General features: G+C 42.5%; 1 protein-coding gene across 1 annotated transcript in view; it reads left to right on the top strand.

Moving 5' to 3' along the window:
• Window positions 1-19,871, top strand: part of EIF5B (eukaryotic translation initiation factor 5B) — a 65,712-nt gene extending 45,841 nt beyond the window's left edge. Inside the window, exons 13-24 of the mRNA XM_039547990.1 lie at window positions 1,790-1,857; window positions 3,283-3,424; window positions 5,677-5,808; window positions 6,460-6,642; window positions 6,767-6,928; window positions 9,355-9,486; window positions 15,403-15,534; window positions 15,639-15,715; window positions 15,838-16,002; window positions 17,296-17,434; window positions 18,093-18,254; window positions 19,100-19,871. Of these exons, the coding sequence (XP_039403924.1) occupies window positions 1,790-1,857; window positions 3,283-3,424; window positions 5,677-5,808; window positions 6,460-6,642; window positions 6,767-6,928; window positions 9,355-9,486; window positions 15,403-15,534; window positions 15,639-15,715; window positions 15,838-16,002; window positions 17,296-17,434; window positions 18,093-18,254; window positions 19,100-19,207 (1,602 nt within the window). The 3' untranslated portion in view covers window positions 19,208-19,871. The remainder of the gene's footprint in view (window positions 1-1,789; window positions 1,858-3,282; window positions 3,425-5,676; window positions 5,809-6,459; window positions 6,643-6,766; window positions 6,929-9,354; window positions 9,487-15,402; window positions 15,535-15,638; window positions 15,716-15,837; window positions 16,003-17,295; window positions 17,435-18,092; window positions 18,255-19,099) is intronic.
• The last annotated feature ends 491 nt before the right edge of the window (window positions 19,872-20,362 follow it).

Genomic DNA, 20,362 nt, shown 5'->3' with positions numbered 1-20,362 from the left:
AACTGCTGCATATCACACCACAAACAGATCTCAGAGGTTTATCTACCAGGACTGCAGAACGCAGTGGCGAACTCCCTCAGCTGGCACTTCCATCTCAGTCCTGAGTGGGAGCTGAACAGCAACATATTCTGAAGGATGTGTTTTACCTGGGTTGATCTGGCGATGGCTGTCTCTGCGACACCATCCAATACAAAGTGCAGATGATTCTGTTTGAGAGGAGGGCACAGCTGCAACTCAACAGGAGATGTTCTAGTCATTCCTTGGCCTCGAATTTTGCTATAGGCTTATCCCTCAAGGCCATTACTGCTCAAGGTCCTAAACCAATTGAAACAGGAGAAATTAGTAGCCATCCTCATAGCACTGCTGTGGCAGAGAGAGGTGTGGTTACCAGAGAATGTGTGCATGTCTTGACAGCTGCTTCTCCATCTTCTGGTATCAGCAGATCTCTTCACTGAGGAGTCAAGATCCATCACCCCTTCCAACCTCTTGGCACTTCAACTCAAGAGCATCCTCCTAGATGGCTCTCTGGTATAGAACAAGACCGCTCTTCAGTGATACAAAGAGTACTACTTCATAGCTTAAAACCCTCAAGAAGGAAAACTTACTTGCAGAAGTGGAAACACTTCCCAACTTGGTACAGCCACTTGCTATACCTACTTTTGAGTTTTGCCTGGCATGCATTCTTGATTGCCTGTTGAATTTAAAAACCACTGGAATTGTTGCTGAGTTTAATTGAGGTTCACCAAGTTGCCATCACTGATTTTCATTGTCCCCCATTGAGGGGTTTTCAGTCTTCACTCACCCTTCCACTACAAGGTTTATTATAGGCCTGTTCAATCTTTTCCCCCCTGTCAAGGAGCCAGCTCCACCATGGGACCTCAACTTAGCCTCCATTTGAACATATGGGGCATTGTTCCCTCCTCCATTTGTCCCTCAGACCTTGTTCCTTGTCTTCATCTCAGCCAGAAGGGTAGGAACCCTGATGGCTAACCCACTGTACATGATGTTCTATCATGATAAAGTGACACTCTGTTCACATCCACACTTCTTGTCTAATGTTTCTTCAGAATTCCACATTTAATCAGGAGATTCATCTACCAGTGTTTTAGCCCAAGCCTCGCTCTTCAAGAGATGAAGCAAGCCTCCATAGATAGACTGAATGTAAGAAGGGCTGTCACCTTTTACCTTGACAGAACTAAGTCCTTTAGGACTTCTCCTAGGGTCTTCATCTCTGTTGTGGAATTCATGAAAGGGCCCCTAATCTCTACCCAAAGACTGTCCAAATGGGTTTCAAGATGCATCTTAACCACTAGCCACCCTCCTTCCCCTCTGCCATAGTCTTCTCGCTGAGCTTTTGTGGTTCAGAAGGAATTGGAGTGGCAGCGGATCTGCCCCCCTTTCCCCACCATATACCCTTGTACCAGAGCATGAGGCTATCTAGGGCACAGGCATGGACACTGCTGACAAAATCTCTGATAAGAGTGCATGGTGCACACACATTCTGAATTAGGCACACAGAGTAGGACACATCTCAAAGACCTCTAGTTACTGTACAAGGCAAGTAACCTCTCCTTATATGATGTCGTCATTTTGAGTGTCCTTTACCCAACTGGCTTTGCTTTTATCATGATATGATGGCATTCTTAAGAGCTGTTGTTAGGGTAAGGGTGTTGGCTCTTCTTAAAACACTTAGTTGGATATTTGAAATTTGTGACTACTGCTGAGGCTCTAAATTAAGTTTATTTTCTTACATAATTTTCTCAAGATGGCTAATATTTGAAAATGTTAGTTTGACAGAGAGAACGTAAAAATTCCAGGAATGCTGATAATTGATACTCCAGGACATGAGTCTTTCAGGTAACTTTTTATTGTTATGATGTGAAGGGTCTTGTTAATAACTGATCATAAGACTTAACTGTTAATATAGGTATAGGTACTTAACTGAATTATAGAATTTAGGATGAATCTGCTACTTCTAAAAAAAAATTCATTTTTGTATCTGACAAGGGATATGTCTTGATTTACATTTGCATTTTGTTTCTAGCTAATCACTTGTGGATGAAATGTGTATATAATTTTCCCATCTGTAGTCAAACTGTTCTATTTAGAAGAGCATGTAAAGGCAATCTTTATCTTTGAATAGTGAATATAAAAACTTAACTGGGAGATAACAGTGCTTATCTGTGAAATGTAACTTAAGTGCTTAGGGAAAAGACTTTTTCCCATCTTAGTCTCTAGATAAGTAGTCAGTGACCTAAATTTTGGTTTGTTATAGAGCCTAAATGAGTCTGGACATTGGAGATAATGAAAACTAACTTTCTTAAAAGGTCTCCTATATATTTTACTTATTAATTCAGGATCCTAATGAATCCCTAATGAAAACGTAACATAAACGGGATTACGGTTGGTTAATCGTGACATCCTCCAACAACACCCTTACAGGCTATGAAATGCCAGGTTATAGAACACCTTTTAGCTGTACTCCAATACCTGCGCAGCCCATTCCTGTAGATGATCACGAACTCAGCATCTTCATAGCAAATTTCCTTCTGCTCCAACAGATAAATAACATACTACACTTAACACGGTGTACATAACCTCAGTTATAAGCTCAACAACATGAGTAAACAGTCAGCATCGACATGTGAATAAGTTAATTGTGCAGTGTGTTAACTTTCTGAGGGAAGTAGGAGGAATTGACCTCTTGGTTAACATGGTTAGAGACTGAAGATGTAATAAACCTGCATGGATTACCTGAACTTCGTTTATTGCTAGGGTATTAAAGAATACGATCAGTGCAGTCTCTGCCCATACTTCAATTCAAAACTGAATTACAGTGATCTGATTTAGGACCTTTAGAGCAATTTTCAATCACCTTTTTAATAATCTTGCTCAAAAAGGATGAGTTAGAAACAGTGTGATAGCTAATATTGTTTGCTGATTGAGTATTACACCTCCCAATAGGTTTGCCTACAAATTCTTCCACAAATGTGTTCTTTTGTTATTGGACTTGGACTTATAGAAACACTCTAATACGTTTTGGAAGTGATCCTTTATTAATGGCATATAGCTGGTGTGTCATTTAATCAGTCTTCCTAGTTCTTGGGAAGAGTGAGTAACGTGGCAGTGTCTTAATGAAAATCACAAGATTTTCACCTTTTGTTGGGTAAACAGCAGTTGATCCTGATGTTTTTTTTAAAAAAAATCATTTCTAATAAAAAAAAAATTATGGAACATTCTGATTACTGTATGAATGACATTCTTTCTTTCCCAATGCCACAGCAACCTAAGAAATCGAGGAAGCTCACTTTGTGATATTGCTATTCTAGTAGTTGATATCATGCATGGTTTGGAGCCCCAGACAATTGAATCTATAAACCTGCTGAAATCCAAGAAATGTCCCTTTATCGTAGCGCTCAACAAGGTAAGATGGCCTTTCAAAGATTTATTTAGAAAATTCAGTATCAAATACATACTGTGCTAGCCAAGCGATGGCATCTTCTGAGGTGAGTGTTCTAAACTAACAACAGAAGTTAGTTGTTTGAAACAGATTTCAGTGTCACAGCAGAACACTGAGCAATTTTAAATACATTGTAAGGACTGGTTTCAAGTACAGTCAAACCTCGCATATAATGCGATCATAGGTTGGCTCCCCTTTAAGGCATAATACAGTACTGTACCAGTGGTCCCCAGCACCATGGCAGGGGAGAGAAGCTGCAGCCCTGCGCCTGCCGGGGACAGAGAACTCCGGGGCTGCGGGCACCGGTGCTCTGTCCCCGGCAGGTGCGGGGCCATGGCTTCTCTCTGGCTTCAAGAGGAGCCGCGGCTCCCCGCCTGCCAGGGACAGAGAACTCCGGGGCTGCAAGTGCCTGAGTTCTCTGTCCCCGGCAGGCCGGGGGGCACGGTACCTCTCCCCTGTGGGGCACTAGGCGGCGCACATCAATGCACCGCGTTGGGGACCACTGACAAACCAACTGGTTTGAAACCCCGCTATACCGCGACCCCGCATTTAGCACAATGGAAGTTTTTGGACCCCAAATATCGCGTTATAGTGGGGTTTCACTGTACTACAGCATTAGGTGACAAAGTGTAGAGGAAAAATATGTTAATGTAATTAGTTTGTCTTTAAAATTGAATAGTTGGCCAGCATTTTCAGGTATGCTGATAGACATTTTGATATCTTACAAAATAAAGATAAAAAACACTTTACTGTATAAGTTTCAATTAAATATTTGTATAAAAAGAAAAACTAAGACACTACAGAAACCCTGATGTTACAGCTGGCATGTACATATTAAAGTTGGTTATGTAGATGGTGCTAAGAAAACTAAGTTGTTCAGATCGCTTTGCCATCTATTATGCGACACACCGGCAGTCTTTTTTTTTTTTTTTAAATGGGTGTTAATGCATATTGCAAAAGAACTGTATTACGATTTCAAAGTATTAAGTAAATATTAAGAATTAAGGGTGGCAGGGAGTTGAGAAACCTTTATGCAATTACTGAAAGGACTCTTGTCTACTGGTTGGGAGGTGGCGGTGGGAGAGGTTTGACCTTGAAAGTGTCTTAAATCTTAATTATGGAGGCCCTCAAATCTTACTTTTTTTTTTTTAAACACTTCCATGTTGTGTCTGTTCTGTAAAGTGCCTAGGGACATGGTCCTTGTCTCGACAAGCTCTATAGTCTAACTTTTAGATGTGATGTAATGTGCGAGGGTTAAAAAAGGTAAAGAGTGATGAAGATAGTCACAGCAATAGAATCATGTTACTCAGTGTAGGTATGTGTACTACTTTATGGCCCAGTTAAAAAGGTCTTAATTTACATGCCTTTTATGAGCATTGTGGAAGAAACAAATCTTAAGTAGGGATTTGAATGAAATGACCATAATGCCTTGCACTAAACATGACCTACTTTAAAACTTACTTTGGGAATTACCCTAAATTCTGTAATGTCTTTTTATTGTTTTTGATGCCTGTTCTGAACACATCATCTTTAAAAAAACAAACAAACAAACAAAAAAAAACAAATTGCTGTTGATATTGACTTAATTTCTGTTGTGCTGTTGCAGGAAAGGAGTTCCAACTTCAACAAAAAGCTTTTAAAATACGTTTTTAGAAACAGTTAAATACACAAAGCCCTGGCCTAAAGGATATCCTTTCTTTACTATATATAATCACCAAGAACATTCTTTCATTTAAAAAAAAAAAGTCATGACTTAAGAGAGTCATGTTCTTGGGAAGCTGGAAGACTAAAATCTTTTCCCACTTGTTTTGTCTTAAACTTAATGCAATACATGTAATTAAACTACCTTTTCATTATAAAAACACTTTGCACATGTATCAAAAGTCCAAGTTTAACAGTCTGAGGTTTTAAAAAAAACTGAATTATATTACACTCAGGAAATATTCTCCAGTACTGTTTGTTTTTCCATTACAATACTGGATACGTGTATGTTGGAAATCTTTTTTTATATTTGAAACATACACATGGTTACTAGGATAAATTGGCATCTAGATACTATGGTCATTTAACTTAAATATTTCTTATAAGTATTTTCATAAGTTATTCATATGGAAGGCAGGTCATAAATGACAGTTGACTTCTGTAGGCATAACCCAGGAATGCACTTCTGAACATTGCAAGACATGACATAACTGTATTAAAATTGTATTTTCAAGATTGATAGGTTATATGACTGGAAAAAAAGCCCTGATACAGATGTAGCTACCACGTTAAAGAAACAGAAGAAAAACACAAAAGATGAATTTGAGGAACGTGCAAAAGCTATCATAGTGGAATTTGCACAACAGGTAGGTTGGATTATTAAATATTTTTCTGTTAACAGAAGTGAAAATAGGTGGACAACTTCTGAAAGCCTGACTCTCAAAGCAAGCCAAAGAAAGATTTCTTATGGTATGAATATCACACTGTATTTTCTGACCCTTTATCAGTGTGTTAATCATTTATATAAATTGAAACTAAAGTAGAAAACCTGTGTTTTATTTTGATTAGAGACCGCTTTCTCTACCCCCATTCCAGTCCTGGGACACTTTGTTGAGAATGCAGGGCCAGCAAGAACAGAGTGGATTTTCTACACACTCTCCCCTCATTTGAATCACCTGAGAGAAACTATATCTCCTCCCTTTTTTCTTCAGACTAGTGTGATTGTGTTCCAGCAATACTTAGTTTTCATAGCCGCTCACTGGTCACACAGAAACTGCCTATAAGCTAAAATACAGTAACTAGCTTTATAGGTTTTACTCATATTTTGAGTGTCTGTTGCCTTCTTTTGTGCTTTAAAGTGTGAAATTAGAGATTTGCATTATTAAGATGTTGCTGAAATGAAGCTATGACTTGAATTCAGGATTTGAAAAATGAGGTAGAACTATTTGGTCTCTTGTTACATGTTATTACTGTTGATGTGGTAATTTTCCATGCAACTGTACTGTTCCTGGTTCTAGGGCTTGAATGCTGCTTTGTTCTATGAGAATAAGGATCCCCGCACTTTTGTTTCTCTGGTACCTACCTCTGCTCACACTGGGGATGGCATGGGGAGTCTGATAGCCCTTCTTGTTGATTTGACGCAAACCATGCTGAACAAGAGACTGGCCCAATGTGAGGAACTGAGAGCTCAGGTTATGGAGGTAAGTCAGTATCTATGCTTTAGAATATTTGTCTAGCAAACTTTTTTCCTTTTTGTGGCTGATTAAACTGAGTTGAAATGCAAGTGTTTAACTTTTTTCCCTCTCTCTCTTTCCCATCTCTTAGGTCAAAGCACTTCCAGGCATGGGAACTACCATAGATGTAATTTTGATTAATGGACGTCTGAAGGAGGGTGATACCATTATTGTCCCTGGAGTAGAAGGTCCTATAGTAACTCAGATTCGAGGTCTTCTGCTGCCTCCTCCTATGAAGGAGCTACGAGTTAAGGTATGGGAACAGCATGTGCAGGTGGCATTTTAGGGAAGTCTTAAGAATTAGAACAAAAGATTAGAATAAGGGGGAAACCCAGAGAAGTGTTCAATACACGATACATCATAGTAAAAAGTGTCCAAAGATGATCAAATTAAAGTGAGGAGGGGGAATAAATGGAAGAAGTTGCAGGTTACAGTGCATCCATACTCCCATAGATGTGTCTAATTGTGGAAGTGGTTTAGGACAAGGATCAAAGAGTAACCACACAAATGTATATTAACAAGCATCAAGGTTTATGCATAATGCATAGATGTGGAAGGGAGAGATCTTGTAAAATGCATACAAAACCCATAGAAAGACTTCTTCAAAAAACAACAACATTCAAATATAGAGTGAAATTACTGAACCAGTGAATCAGTAATTTATGGTGTTTGATGCCAGGTGTCCTGAGACGAGATGAATGAAACCCTTGCATAGTGCTGCAGCAGGCTTCAGGAGGGATAGGAGACTGGGCCAGCCTGATCTCACTGGGATTGTGTAGCTAGGGAGTAGACAGGGAGGTTAGAATCTTGGCTTCTGGATCATCCTGAGAGGAGGAGGAGGAGAGCCACAGAAGTGAGAGGAGGAAGAAGAAAAGCTAGAACCTGATGGGGAGCAGAAGAGCTTTTCTCTGTTACTCTACTTGAAATGATGGCAGTAAGGGTCTGGAGAATTTCATAGACGTAAGGCCAGAGGAATCATTATGACTCACTAGTCTTCCCTTTTGCATAACAGATCATAAACATTTCTCAGATTAAAATCCAGATCTTGAGTCCCAGTCCAGAAGCTTAACAGTAGGACCATCTTTTCTTTTGCTGGGGAAGTATGTCCTTGCACGGCTCTGTGATCCTGGGGGCTTCACAGAGTTGGACACTATAATAGGACAAGCTGGTAAATCTGGATTTTAGCACCCACCTTGGCATTCCATTTTCAGTCTTGCATGATGATGCCCCACTGTGGTGACCACACAATCCTGGCTGCATTGAAAATGGTGTTGCAGAGGAAGGAAGAGGCCTGAGTGGAATCTGACAACACTAATAGGGCCTTTTGGGTCTAGTTGTAGTAGGGAGATCAGGCACCTTGTCCAGGTTCACCTGGACACACATGCAAATTGAGTAGCAATGCAGATGGCTACAACAATTCTCTTGGGGGCCCTATGAAGTGCTAGGTCAGCTTTCCTGTCCTTGGTGTCCAGTGGTACTGCAGTTGGCCTGTAAGGGCTAGCCTGGATACTAAGGTGCCTCTATGTCATTCTCAGGGCAAGGTCCTGTTTGATTCATCTGCAGTTGCTGGGTATCTGCTTACTGGGGGTGTGTGAACTGAAGGCACATCTGGGCACATGCTCCCTTGTGTTTAAAATCAAGGGTAAAATTTTGCCTCTGTCCCATTTTCAGAGTGCACTTAAGAGCTTGAATCTTACTGAGAGTCTGGGCTCCTTAGCTCTTATCACTTCATGAGGGGTCCAATGGGAAATAGGGTCTCTGGCAGGTTAGGGTCACCTAGAGAAACTTCATCAGCCTTGAGACAGGAGATGAGTTTGGGTGCCTCCAGAGAGCTTGAAAGGGTGGGATGTTTGTGGGGTTAAGGAGCTGTACTGGAATCACCAGGGAAGGTGGAGACATTACAGAGGTAATGGATCCCGACACTGACTTGGTGGTCTCTTCAAGCTGAGACTGTGAAATGCCTTGCTTTAGGGAGGGTCTGGGTAGGAGAGGGATCTGCAAGATTCCCTTAGGCTGTGGAGGAACAGTGCTGGAGCTTCAGGGAGATACCAGTGTATTGCTATCAGGAAAGAGGCCGTTAGGAAGGGCTGCCTGCTTTCCTCATCGAAGACCACCTACTCTCCAGTCATGCTGAGTATGTGGGGGTGTGGGACAGAGGCAGTCCAGCCTCAGAGCCCTTGTAGACTCTTTGTAGAGGGCTGTCTGGTGTGCCTCCCTCCTCTCCCCCCACCAAAAAACAAAACTAAATCTATGCCAGAAGCAGGGGACTTGCTGATAGAGTCTATGCTGCTCTTTTCTGGGATTCCTTTTCCTTCTCTCTTGGGCCTTTTCTTTAGTTCTGGGCTTAAGAGAGGCAAGAGGAAGAAGTAAGGAGAGAGCAGCTGGGCGTGCAGACTGAGGCACATGCTCCCCACTTCAGGGAATTGGAGGCAAAGAAAATATGGAAGAAGTGGGAACAGACCTGAGCCCCCTTTGTGCTATAGGGCTTGATTGTCAGTCTGTGCCTCCTTGTTTACTTGTGCAGCCATAAAATTAGGCATCTTTGACTCTCTTTATTGGTAGCATGGGAAAAGAGAGACATATGACCAGATGATCTGCTGAGTAGCTAAACCCCTGCTGTGTGCTGCTAAAGAACATCCATGTGAACTCGTAAATTTAATATTTGTCTTTCTTCTTCAGAACCAGTATGAAAAACACAAAGAAGTTATTGCAGCCCAGGGTGTAAAGATTCTTGGGAAAGACTTGGAGAAAACATTGGCTGGTTTGCCCCTGCTTGTGGCTCATAAAGAGGATGAGATCCCAGTTCTTAAGGTGAGGCATTGCTGAACATATACAATTCCAGTAGGATCTATACTGGAATGCCAGGTAACATGAAATCCATTGAATTATTAAAAGTAACAGAATGAAAATCTTTTCAACAGGATTTTTTAATCTGTTAAAATGTTGAAACTTCAGCATGCAGGAAACGTAGCCATTTTGGTTGCATCTAAAACAATTTCGTAATGTATGATAGTTTTGTGTTAACACTGTAACCTGTAACACATTGGAATTTGTTAGAGTTTCCATGACACGTTTATTACCAGGTAGAAAATTAGCTTACTGGAGTCTGATTCTGAGATTAAGTTATTAAAAACCAAACTATCCAGTTTGTATGTATAATTATTGTTTTGGGACCTGTAGTAATCTGGATCTATTTTATTAAAATTAGTGATTACCCAAAATACAAGTTTGTTCTTTACATTAGTGAGATCAGAATACTTGAATTTACAGAACTGACTTCAGCATATGTTAGGACAGGGGTAGGCAACTTATGGCACGAGTGCCGAAGGAGGCATGCGAGCTGATTTTCAGTGGCACTCACGCTACCCGGGTCCTGGCCACCGGTCCAGGGGGCTCTGCATTTTAATTAATTTAATTTTAAATGAAGCTTCTTAAACATTTTAGAAACCTTATTTACTTTACATACAACAATAGTTTAGTTATATATTATAGACTTCTAGAAAGAGACCTTCTAAAAACATTAAAATGTATTACTGGCACACGAAACCTTAAATTAGAGTGAATAAATGAAGACTCGGCACAGCACTTCTGAAAGGTTGCCGACCCCTGTGTTAGGAAGTACTACACAAGAGAAACTTAGTGAGGACTTTTCCTATGCATGTTTAATTGTTTCGTGTCCTTGTGCTAATATAGCTGTACTATAGTTCTGGATGAGCTGCTTTTAGTTGTCTGGATCAAAAATTCACTTTTCAAAAACTTCGTCCCATCAAATGGTATAAATGGACTGTCTCAGTGATTTAATCACACAACTTCCAGAACTGTCCACTTTAATATTAATTTTAAAACAAATGTTAAATTCATATTCCATAAAATCATAAAATTCTGACTGGTGTATGTGTATATAGAAAATCTTCCATACAGTGACCATCTGAGCACTCCCCAGAATTAAGGGGACAGAAAGATTTGTGTCTATCAAGGAACTGGCATGTTTAGTATTGCAGGAAGCCTGGCAGGAGTCGGTATTTTGCTCTGAATTTAATGAGGTCTTTATGCTGGTCTTTTCTTGTCTGTTTTATGTAATATGTAATTTGTTTGCTCAGTATATTGTACCACAAAGGGTATTTAAAAATATCTGCTGACCAAGATTTTAGGGGTCTCTGCTTTTGTGGCTGATCAGAAAGAAGTAACTTTGTTTTCTTACACTAGTGAAGATGCTATAGGTAGCTGACAATCACATTCTGCCTATATTGCCTGATCATCGATCTCAACAGTAGCGACTATTACTGTATTAGGAAGGAGAGAGCAGTGGGTTGAAGAAAAGAGTTACTTGCCTGTATCGTAACTGTAGTTCTTCGAGTTATGAGGGCAGACATGTATTCCACTCGGGTGCATGTGCACAGTGCACAAAAACTGGACAATTTTTTGCCTAGCAGTACCTGTATGGGCAGTGCTCGCTCTCCTCCCCCTCATGGTTATATAAAGGCACCACCCCAACTCCTCTCAGTTACTTTGCACCAAAATCCCCAGCTGGAGACTCCGATGCAGAAGGGTGGAGCATGGGTCGTGGAATACATGTCTGCACTCACATCTCGAAGAGCAGACATTACAATACAAGTAAGTAACTGTCTCTTCTTCTTCTTTGAATGGTTGCAGGCATGTATTCCGCTCAGGTGATTCACAAGCAGTTCCAGCAGGAGATGAGCTTGGAGTCTATTTAAATAGTGAGTGCAGAAGTGCATTCCCAAAGTTTGCATCAGATCTCAGTGCCATGGTGATAACAGCATGTCTAGCAAAAGTATGCACAGAAGACCACATCGTAGCCCTGCAGGTATCTACTACTGAGACATTGCTAAGAAATGCAGCCCTGTCACCTGAGCTCTTATTGAATGAGCCTGCTGTGACTGTGGAGGCATCATCTGAGCCTCTTCATAAGCTGTGGTAATGCACAGTTATTCGCTTGGAACAATCCAGAGGGGAGAGCCAGGCCCTGGTAGTGATGGCCAGTGACAAGGAATCTGAAGAACTTCCTGTGGCCTGGGAAGATTGTCATTTGAAAATAAATGTCCTGAAGATAGAGAGCATGAGAGCGCTGAGAAGAGGGGTGAGGTGTGAGAAGCTTCTACGGGAGGGAAAAATATGTTTGAGAACAGCTGCCCTAGAGTACGCAAGATTTGTACCTGCTGTAACACGAAACACTGCTGAGAGGGGTCCCTGGAGGATGGGGTAGAGGGATGGGAGGGGAGAATGGCTCTCAACTGAATGACATAACCCAGTTCCACAGTGCTTAGAACTCATCGGTCCATAATTGTCATCTCCCAAGCACTGTAGAAGTGAGACAGCCTGTCCCCATATATCTGGGGCATAGGTATGACATTGAGAACTGAGGTGCTGCTCTCAAAACAGTGGTCAAACAGACTGTCTGGCTGGCTGAAGAAGGCCATTTGACTAAATGTAGACCAAAAAGGTTTCCTCCTCAGTGACTTATGCCCCTTTCAGGGGAAATCTTGCTGCCTTGCAGGGTAGGAAGGCTGATGGAAAAATTGCTCAGAATGGTATTGCGGTTGGTTCCCAAAATGATGTTCATGTGGCTGGGTATAAATTCCCAACGAGCATAGGGTTCCCAAGAGTCTTTGAAAGAATGTAATGTCTCATCTGTTTTCTCCGAGGGTAGGAAGTGACCATTAAATGGCAAGTCCACTATATGCTTTGCTGGATCTTAGGCGCTATGCCAGAGTTTTGTAACCATGAGATTCTTCTCATAGTTACAGCCAAGGCCATGCGCCTGGATGAATCATCTGCTATATCCAGGACTGATTTGTAAAGATGTTTTGGCCACTAAATGACCTTCCATAAGAAAGGCCTTTAACTTCTCCCCAGAGGATTCTGGTAACGTGTCTACAAATTTGGACATGGTGTCCAGTTCGTAAAATCATATTTTGATAAGTCTGTTGGTTTGCAATATGCATCTGCAAGGAGGAAGTCAAATAGCTTTCTCCCCATCAAATCTAGCTTTTTGAACTCTTGAGACATGAATGTATTTCTTCACTGTCTCACTCACTCATTTGCTGCTGTAACAACCAGGGAATTGGGAGCTGGATGGGTGAAATAGGATTTCAAGTCCTGCACTGGGACATAATACCTCTTATCAGTGCACTTTGCTGAGGGCATTAACAAAGCCAGGGTACTTTGTAAGATTTAGCAGGCTCTAATGTTGCTTCGTTTATTGGGAGGGCAGCTCTCCCAGATGCCAGTGGCTGGAGGATATCCACCAACGTATGGGTATTTTCCTGCACAAACTTGACCTGAACACCTCAGACCGATGGCATGCATCTGAACAGATCCTGATGTGATCTGTAGTCCTCTGGTACTGGAGACAAGGACTGAGGTACCCCTTCGTCATCGGTGCTGAAGAGGACGAGGTAGCTGGCGCCAGTGGAATCCTTTGTGGAATAACATCTGACTGTTCCAAAGGTTCAGGATGTCGTCATGCAGAGGGACTGCAGGACAGGTGGTTTCAGTGGGGAGCCTACTGGAGGTACAGGTGTTGTCATTCTAGAGCAGGGGTGGGCAAACTATGAGCTGCGTCTGGCCCGTCAGACATTTTAATCTGGCCCTTGAGCTCCTGCTGGGGAGCATGGTCTTGGGCTTGCCCTGCTCCGGCGCTCCAGCCAGGTAGTGGGGTCAGGGGTTTGACCTGCTCTGCGCATCCCATGGCTCCACACGGTTCCCAGAAGCAGTGGCATGTCCCCTCTGTCTCCTACACATAGGGGAAGTCAGAGGGCTCCACATGCTGCCCCTGCCCCAAGTACCACCCCCGCAGCTCCCATTGGCTGGGAACTGCGGCCAATGGAAGGTGCAGGGGCGGTGCCTGGGGACGGCAGCGCGTAGAGCTGCCTGGCCGTTCCTCCGTGTAGGAGCTGGTAGGGGGACATGCCACTGCTTCCGGAAGCTGCAGGGGTGGAAGCTGCAGACGGGTCAGCGCGCAGAGCTGCCTGGCCGTGCCTCTGCGTAGGAGCTGGTGAGGGGATATGCTGCTGCTGCTTCTGGGAGATGCTTGAGGTAAACACTGTCTGGAGCCTGCACCCCTGATCCCCCTCCTGTGCCCCAAGCCCCTACCCCAAACCTGATCCCCCAGCCCCACTCCAGAGCTTGCATCCCCAGCCATAGCCCTCCTGTGGCCACTCCTGACCAAGATACCAAGTGTCCTGCACTATCCATGGCCCAACCCCACAGTGGCATCAGTACGAAAGGAACAGTTGATGGCTTTTTGATTACTGGGACCAGCTCTGAACTAATACTGGGCCCCAAAAGAGGCATCGGTATCAAAATGAAGCTGGTCCCAGACCAGCAGATGCAGACTGCGTCATAGTCTGTATCAGTACCAAGGATTCAGTCCATGTCAACGATACGTCAGTTTCAGCAGGAAACTGCCACCAAACCCAGGAGAGCTGAGGACTCAGCAGATGATGCCACTGCAGCTGTATTACCCTGAATAAGCAGTGAAACGGAGACAGGCAGGCACAGTGGATCTGCTGCCTGATAGGCAGTCAGAGTGGAAACTGACAGTGCTGTCATCTCTGCCAAGGGTACCAGTCTCAAAGGGCGCCCCTGAGGTGGTACTGGAGTCAATGGTACAGATTCTTCCTGATCCCACCTCGGTACTGGAGATTGGGTCCTGCTCAGTCCTGCATACCGGGAGACTCCTGGTGCCAGTTGGTACTTCTCTTAGGTGGAGCAGATGATCTCCCTGACCTCTGAAACGACCACACTCTGTTTTGTGGTTTCTTTTTCTCAGGGGTCCTGATGAAGGGGAGCAGTCTCTGTTTGGTTGTTTGTTTTTTTCCCCTGGGTGAGTACTGCAAGCTCAGTCTAGAAGCACCAGTCCATACTGGCTGCAGCAGTCCCACACTGAGGCAGGCCTCATTGCCTGCTTGAGAAGGTGCTGTTTTAATCCTAAGTCTCTAGGTACCTGTGTCCTCTTTTTAAAGGACTTGCATATAGAGCATCTTTCTTTTAAATGCCCTTCCCCAAGGCACAATACACTTCTGGTGTGGGGATCATTATTGGAGATAGCTGCCCCCTGCAAAGGGCAATATTTAAACCCTGATGAGGGCATCCCACAGGGAGATACTACCTACCTGCTTACTATTACTGACTAATTAAGGGTACTAACTATAACTATATACAAAGATGATGCAAAACGCAGTGAAGGAAAGAGCACACTAAGGGTTCAGACTCCAGCTGTGGGTGGTGAAAAGGAACTGACGGGGCAGTGTTGCCCTCATCTAGTCATGGGAGGGCTTGTGAGGGGAGGGAAGCAAGCACTGCCCCTAAGGCAAAATTTTCTAGCTTTGGTGCGCTGGGTGTGCACACGCCTGAGTGGAATACATGTCTGCAAACACCTGAAGAAGAGAAGCTCTTCCAATAATAATGCAAAACCCACCTTTTTGCAAAATCTTCAAGTGATTTGGTAGGACTTCATGGTCCAGAGATTCTTCTAGCTATATTGGAGGGGGAGAAGAGACTTCTCCGTATACTGACAGAAACATCAGTTACTTCAGCCGTGGAGTGGTGGAGCTGAGGGCCAATGATATAAGTTGGCACATGGTGTCGAGATACCATATTGCTGGGTGCATTGTAAGACCGTGGATGGATAGAGGAGTTTTGAAGCTTAGCAGGTTATTGTAGTTTGGTACGATCGCTAAAACTTGCTTTTTCTTTGTAAAGGATGAGTTAATACATGAACTGAAGCAAACGCTGAACGCTATCAAGCTGGAAGAGAAAGGTGTTTATGTCCAGGCCTCGACGTTAGGCTCTTTGGAGGCGCTACTTGAATTTCTTAAGACCTCAGAAGTGCCAGTAAGTACTTGCTACAACGAAAACATTAGGAAGTTCTGGTCTGAAATACTCTGTGTTCATCTCACTGAAGAGCAGGATAATCATTTATTGCCTTCCCCCCACAGTATGCTGGAATTAACATAGGACCTGTCCATAAAAAGGATGTTATGAAGGCATCAGTTATGCTGGAACATGATCCTCAGTAAGTAACGTTTTCTTATGCTGCTGTGCTCATTACAGCGTATGGTAAAATTTCCAACTGTTACTTGTTTTGTAGGCCACGTCACAGCTGATTTTTATTTATTTATTTATTTAAACTTGCAGGTATGCAGTAATTCTGGCATTTGATGTGAGGATTGAACGAGATGCCCAGGAAATGGCCGATAGTTTAGGAGTTCGAATTTTTAGTGCAGAAATAATTTATCACTTATTTGATGCCTTTACAAAATACAGGCAAGACTACAAAAAACAGAAACAGGAAGAGTTCAAGTAAGTGAGAGTTGTCCTTATTTGGAGGCTTTCAAACGTGTGTAATCGCTAATGAAATGAAAAGCATACATTGAATGCATATTTCTGTTAAGCAGGGAGTTCTTCTCGTGAAGTTCTAGTGGGGTTTTTAATTTATTTTTTATTGGAACCTCAAGAATTCTACAGTCCCAGCACAGAGCAATGAAACTTTTTTCACTCGGAAGCAGATTTACTAGGACTTTTCCAGTTACAAAACCATCATAATAAAATCTAGTCTGAAGTGAATGTATAAAGTGGAGCTGCTTCTTTGAGTAGTGTCCCTATGGGTGCTCCATTGTAGGCGTGCTTGCATCTCTGAGCTGCTGATCGGTGAACTTTGGTAGCAGTGTCCATTAGGCCCGCATGTGTGCTGTCTCTCCTCATGCTGCACCACAAGGCTAGTTAGTGTGCATGGGCTCTCCTCCCACGGGACACCTTCCCTCTGTTTCCCCTACTGTTGAAGGTCCTGCTGAAAATAAAAAGGAGCAGAGCCCTCATGATTTTGATTGCTCCTACTTGGCTGAGGTAAACCTGGTACCCCTATCTGTTAGAGCTCATGATATGCCCGCCAATCTCCCCTTCAACCATTCTGCACCTCCTCTCACAGAACAAATCTCCCCAGCATTCTCAACTTTTTCACATAACCTAGGCTATGCTTTGACCCTTAAAAAGTCAGGTTTACCCCAGGTGAGTGAGCTGGGTTTTATTGCTTCTTGCACATTTTATGCACGTGTTAACCAAGTTCCAGTTTGTGACTATTTCTGATCTTGGTTAAACAAATACGGCCCCATCCAAAGCTTGTAGAGGTGAACTGAGGGCAGCATTTGTCCTGCAGAATCCATATTGCTGGTATTGTGCAAACAAGCAAGAACCCAGCTTGCCTCTCAAATCGAGTTTGCAGGGCTAGCAGTTAAAAAGATGGATATTTTTATTTGTGTAATGAGTAAATTTCTGGGGGTCATTGTGACAAACATGAGACCCTTGCAATGTTATTTCTACCTTTTTTTTTTTTTTGGAGAACTGCATTTTAATCAGTATTCTTATAATTACTTTCATTTGTTCTTAATTGGTTGTGGAAGCTAGTCAAAATAAAGCTCACACAAGCTACTCTCCTAAATGATCTGCTTCGACTAGAATGGTTCAGAATTTGTTCAAAGTCAGTGAATATTCTCCTCTGAAATAATTATAAATGTCTAAAGTGTGTGTGGGAGAAGGTCCAAACGTAACAGCATTATATACATTATTTCAAAATGCCTCTTCCCTGTCTTTTCTTAGGCATATAGCAGTATTTCCTTGCAAGATGAAAATACTCCCCCAGTTTATTTTCAACTCTCGTGACCCAATAGTGATGGGTGTAGTGGTGGAAGCAGGCCAGGTGAAGCAGGGGACTCTCATGTGTGTACCTAGCAAAAATGTAAGTAAGCGTTCTCATCTTTCTACTATGAGCATAAAAGTTTTGGCCTGATGAAGTTGGCAGGACAACATTCAGTTCCCTCAAAAGCTGCTACATATGCATCCCAAAAGGACAGAATCTCTGTAGGAACTGCTCTCTCCCCTAAAATGAGCCTCCTTTCTAAGGATAGGCCAGTGTTGGAGCATGGCCTGGAGTGAACATATGTGCCTGTGCTGGATGATGTAACCTTGGGTTGTAGCAGAGATAAGAGAGAGGCCGCATTACTAGAGTCCTCCCCCAGCACAATTCCTGTGGTGCAGCACTACATTGTAGTGATCAAAACTGAGTTCTTGCCAGCTAGCAGCAGGAGGAAGTAAACTCACCTTTTAAAAAAAAAAAAAAAAGTAACTAAGTTACATCTTCCAAATCAGTTTTAAAATCAGGTTTTTGATACTTCAGGAGTTCTAGAGGTGAATGTAAATGCATGTGTGTTGCTCTCTCATTGTAGTAAAATGCTGAGATAGCTACTGGAGGGACATATTAAAGTAGCAGTCTTGAAAGTAAATTTTCTGTATTCTATGCATCCGTGAGAAGCCCCAGAATGGTGGTGGGATTTGGGGAAAGCCGTGTGGACTGAAGCTCCTTTGGGATGTGTAACAGCTTCTATGTTGTGTTACAGTTTGTTGAAATTGGAATAGTTACAAGTATTGAGGTGAACCACAAACAAGTGGATGTTGCAAAAAAGGGCCAAGAAGTCTGTGTGAAAATAGAACCTATTCCTGGTGAATCGCCTAAAATGTATGGACGACACTTTGAAGCAACAGATATCCTAGTCAGTAAGGTAAAAATTTCCTAGCAGAGACTTGCACTTTTTTTAAGGCTGGTGGCGTGTTGGTAACTTGGCTTGAAGTGGAGGTTGGATGTGAAAGCCTGAGGAATTCTAAAATTCTCAGCACTGGACCCCCATGCTAGTGGGGCGCACTGACTGACTGATTGCATGGCACGTGTAGTACGGCTCAGCTTCTCGCAGAAATCTGGATTTCCTGACTGACATTAGTGGCAATGACAGTGACTCTTGCAGTACTGCTATTAAGAATGCAAATTTGCATCACCAAAGGAATGAAACACTAAATAGATCTTGCGTCATCCTTCCGAGACCGAGGAAATAAGTTAGCTAAGGGCAAAGGATGGTAGAGGAGAGGCCCATTTGTTCAGTGTGCTGAATGAATGCATACAGCATTCTGTAGTGCGTCGCTTTCTATGTGCAGCTTTGCCCAGTTAGTGCTCTGGGCAGAACTGCCAGGATGTTCAATACCAGTTGCTGAAGCTTGTTGTGGGGGGCAACGTATAAACACTGAATTCATTGACGCTGAGCTCAGATTTTTAAAACTACTTTATTGGTATTACAGTAAGTCTGACATCCCATTGTTTTAGGCACTATGCAAACATAGTGAAAGTCTTTTCCCCGACGAGCTTACAATCTAGACAAGATAGGCAAAGGATGGGGAGGGGAAACTGAGGCAAAGTGGATTGCCCATGTAGACAGCAGGTTGGGGCAAAGTTGGTATTAGAACCCTGATTTCCTCGCACCTAGCCTGGTGCCCTGTTGTCTAGACCACACTACCTTAAATATTTTGGGGAATAAAACACTTGTGTTTCTAATATTCATATGTTGTATACTTGCAGATTAGTCGCCAGTCCATTGATGCCCTGAAGAACTGGTTCAGAGATGAAATGCAGAAGTCTGACTGGCAGCTTATTGTAGAACTGAAGAAAGTGTTTGAAATAATTTAGGGTTGTTTTTTTTTTTAAAAAAAGCAATGGGCAGGCTGGAATATTACTCACTATTCCTGTTCTAAAAACCACCAACAAAGTCAGAGTATTGAAGAGACTGTTGGACTTAGTTTGGGAGGAAAATATGTGGATAAAATGTTTTCCATGAGAAACCAAGAAACTTACACTGGTTTGACAGTGGTCAATTTACATGTCCCCACGGTTCCACTGTGCCTGTTCACCTCTCCCACGGCCCTTCCCTTTTAGTGGCTGCTGTTTTAAAGTTTGCCCTTTCCCACCCCCCTAATCAACAAATAAATAAAAATTGAATTTTTATTACAGAACTAAAACTTTCACTTTTATATTGATATCAGTACTGCAGTATTTGATTAACCAAGCTTTTGCAGACTTTGGTTCTCAGACATGTTTGATGTAAGAAATACTTCTTTATTTATGCATACCTCGCTCTCCTTGATTTCCCCCCCCCCCATTCTTCTGCTTTGTGCCTATAGGAATTTTTTAAAAATAGAAAATTAGGTAATCAGATATTTCTGTATTTGCTTTGTGTGAAACAATGATGTAAAGCATAGTTGGCCACCTTTAATTGCTTGTACAGTTCATGAAAGTCAACTTAATCTGTAATCATTACAAAGCAGAGCCACAAATAAAGGAAATGGACACATTAGCCCTTTTGTTAGAATTTGTTTCAATAAATAAAGCATCTGTTGATGGGCTGTTCTGTAAAAGTGAAGTTGACATCTGTTGTACCAACAGATAAGGTAACAGAATTTTACAGGTCCATCATTTTAAAGAAGGAAACCACCAAATATCTGTCCTGTGGTGCTGCCAGCCCCCACCCACAAAGAAGAAGAAAAATTGCAGTTAAATAAAATGTTCCTGGTTTAGGTTTGGAAATCTGGTATTAACAGCCCCACACCATGTGCTGGTAATGCCAGAGGAGCTCTGATAGAAATAACTTTGGTTAGAAATTCTGTTTTCTTGCCATTATTCAGAATGTGCTAAGCAGGCATAACAGCATGTCCTGATAGGCAGACAAAGCAAATGTGTGCTTTATCTCCAGTGGCTGAGCCAAACTTTTAGGTGTTGCAGCAAAGTTATTGACTGACTGGTTCAACAGCTGGGGACTTGATGGCAGATTCACCCAGTGAAGACCCA

The sequence above is a fragment of the Mauremys reevesii genome, linkage group 1 (assembly GCF_016161935.1).
Source record: "Mauremys reevesii isolate NIE-2019 linkage group 1, ASM1616193v1, whole genome shotgun sequence".
Lineage (NCBI taxonomy): Eukaryota > Metazoa > Chordata > Testudines > Geoemydidae > Mauremys > Mauremys reevesii.
This window is presented reverse-complemented; position numbering and strand designations above follow the sequence as displayed.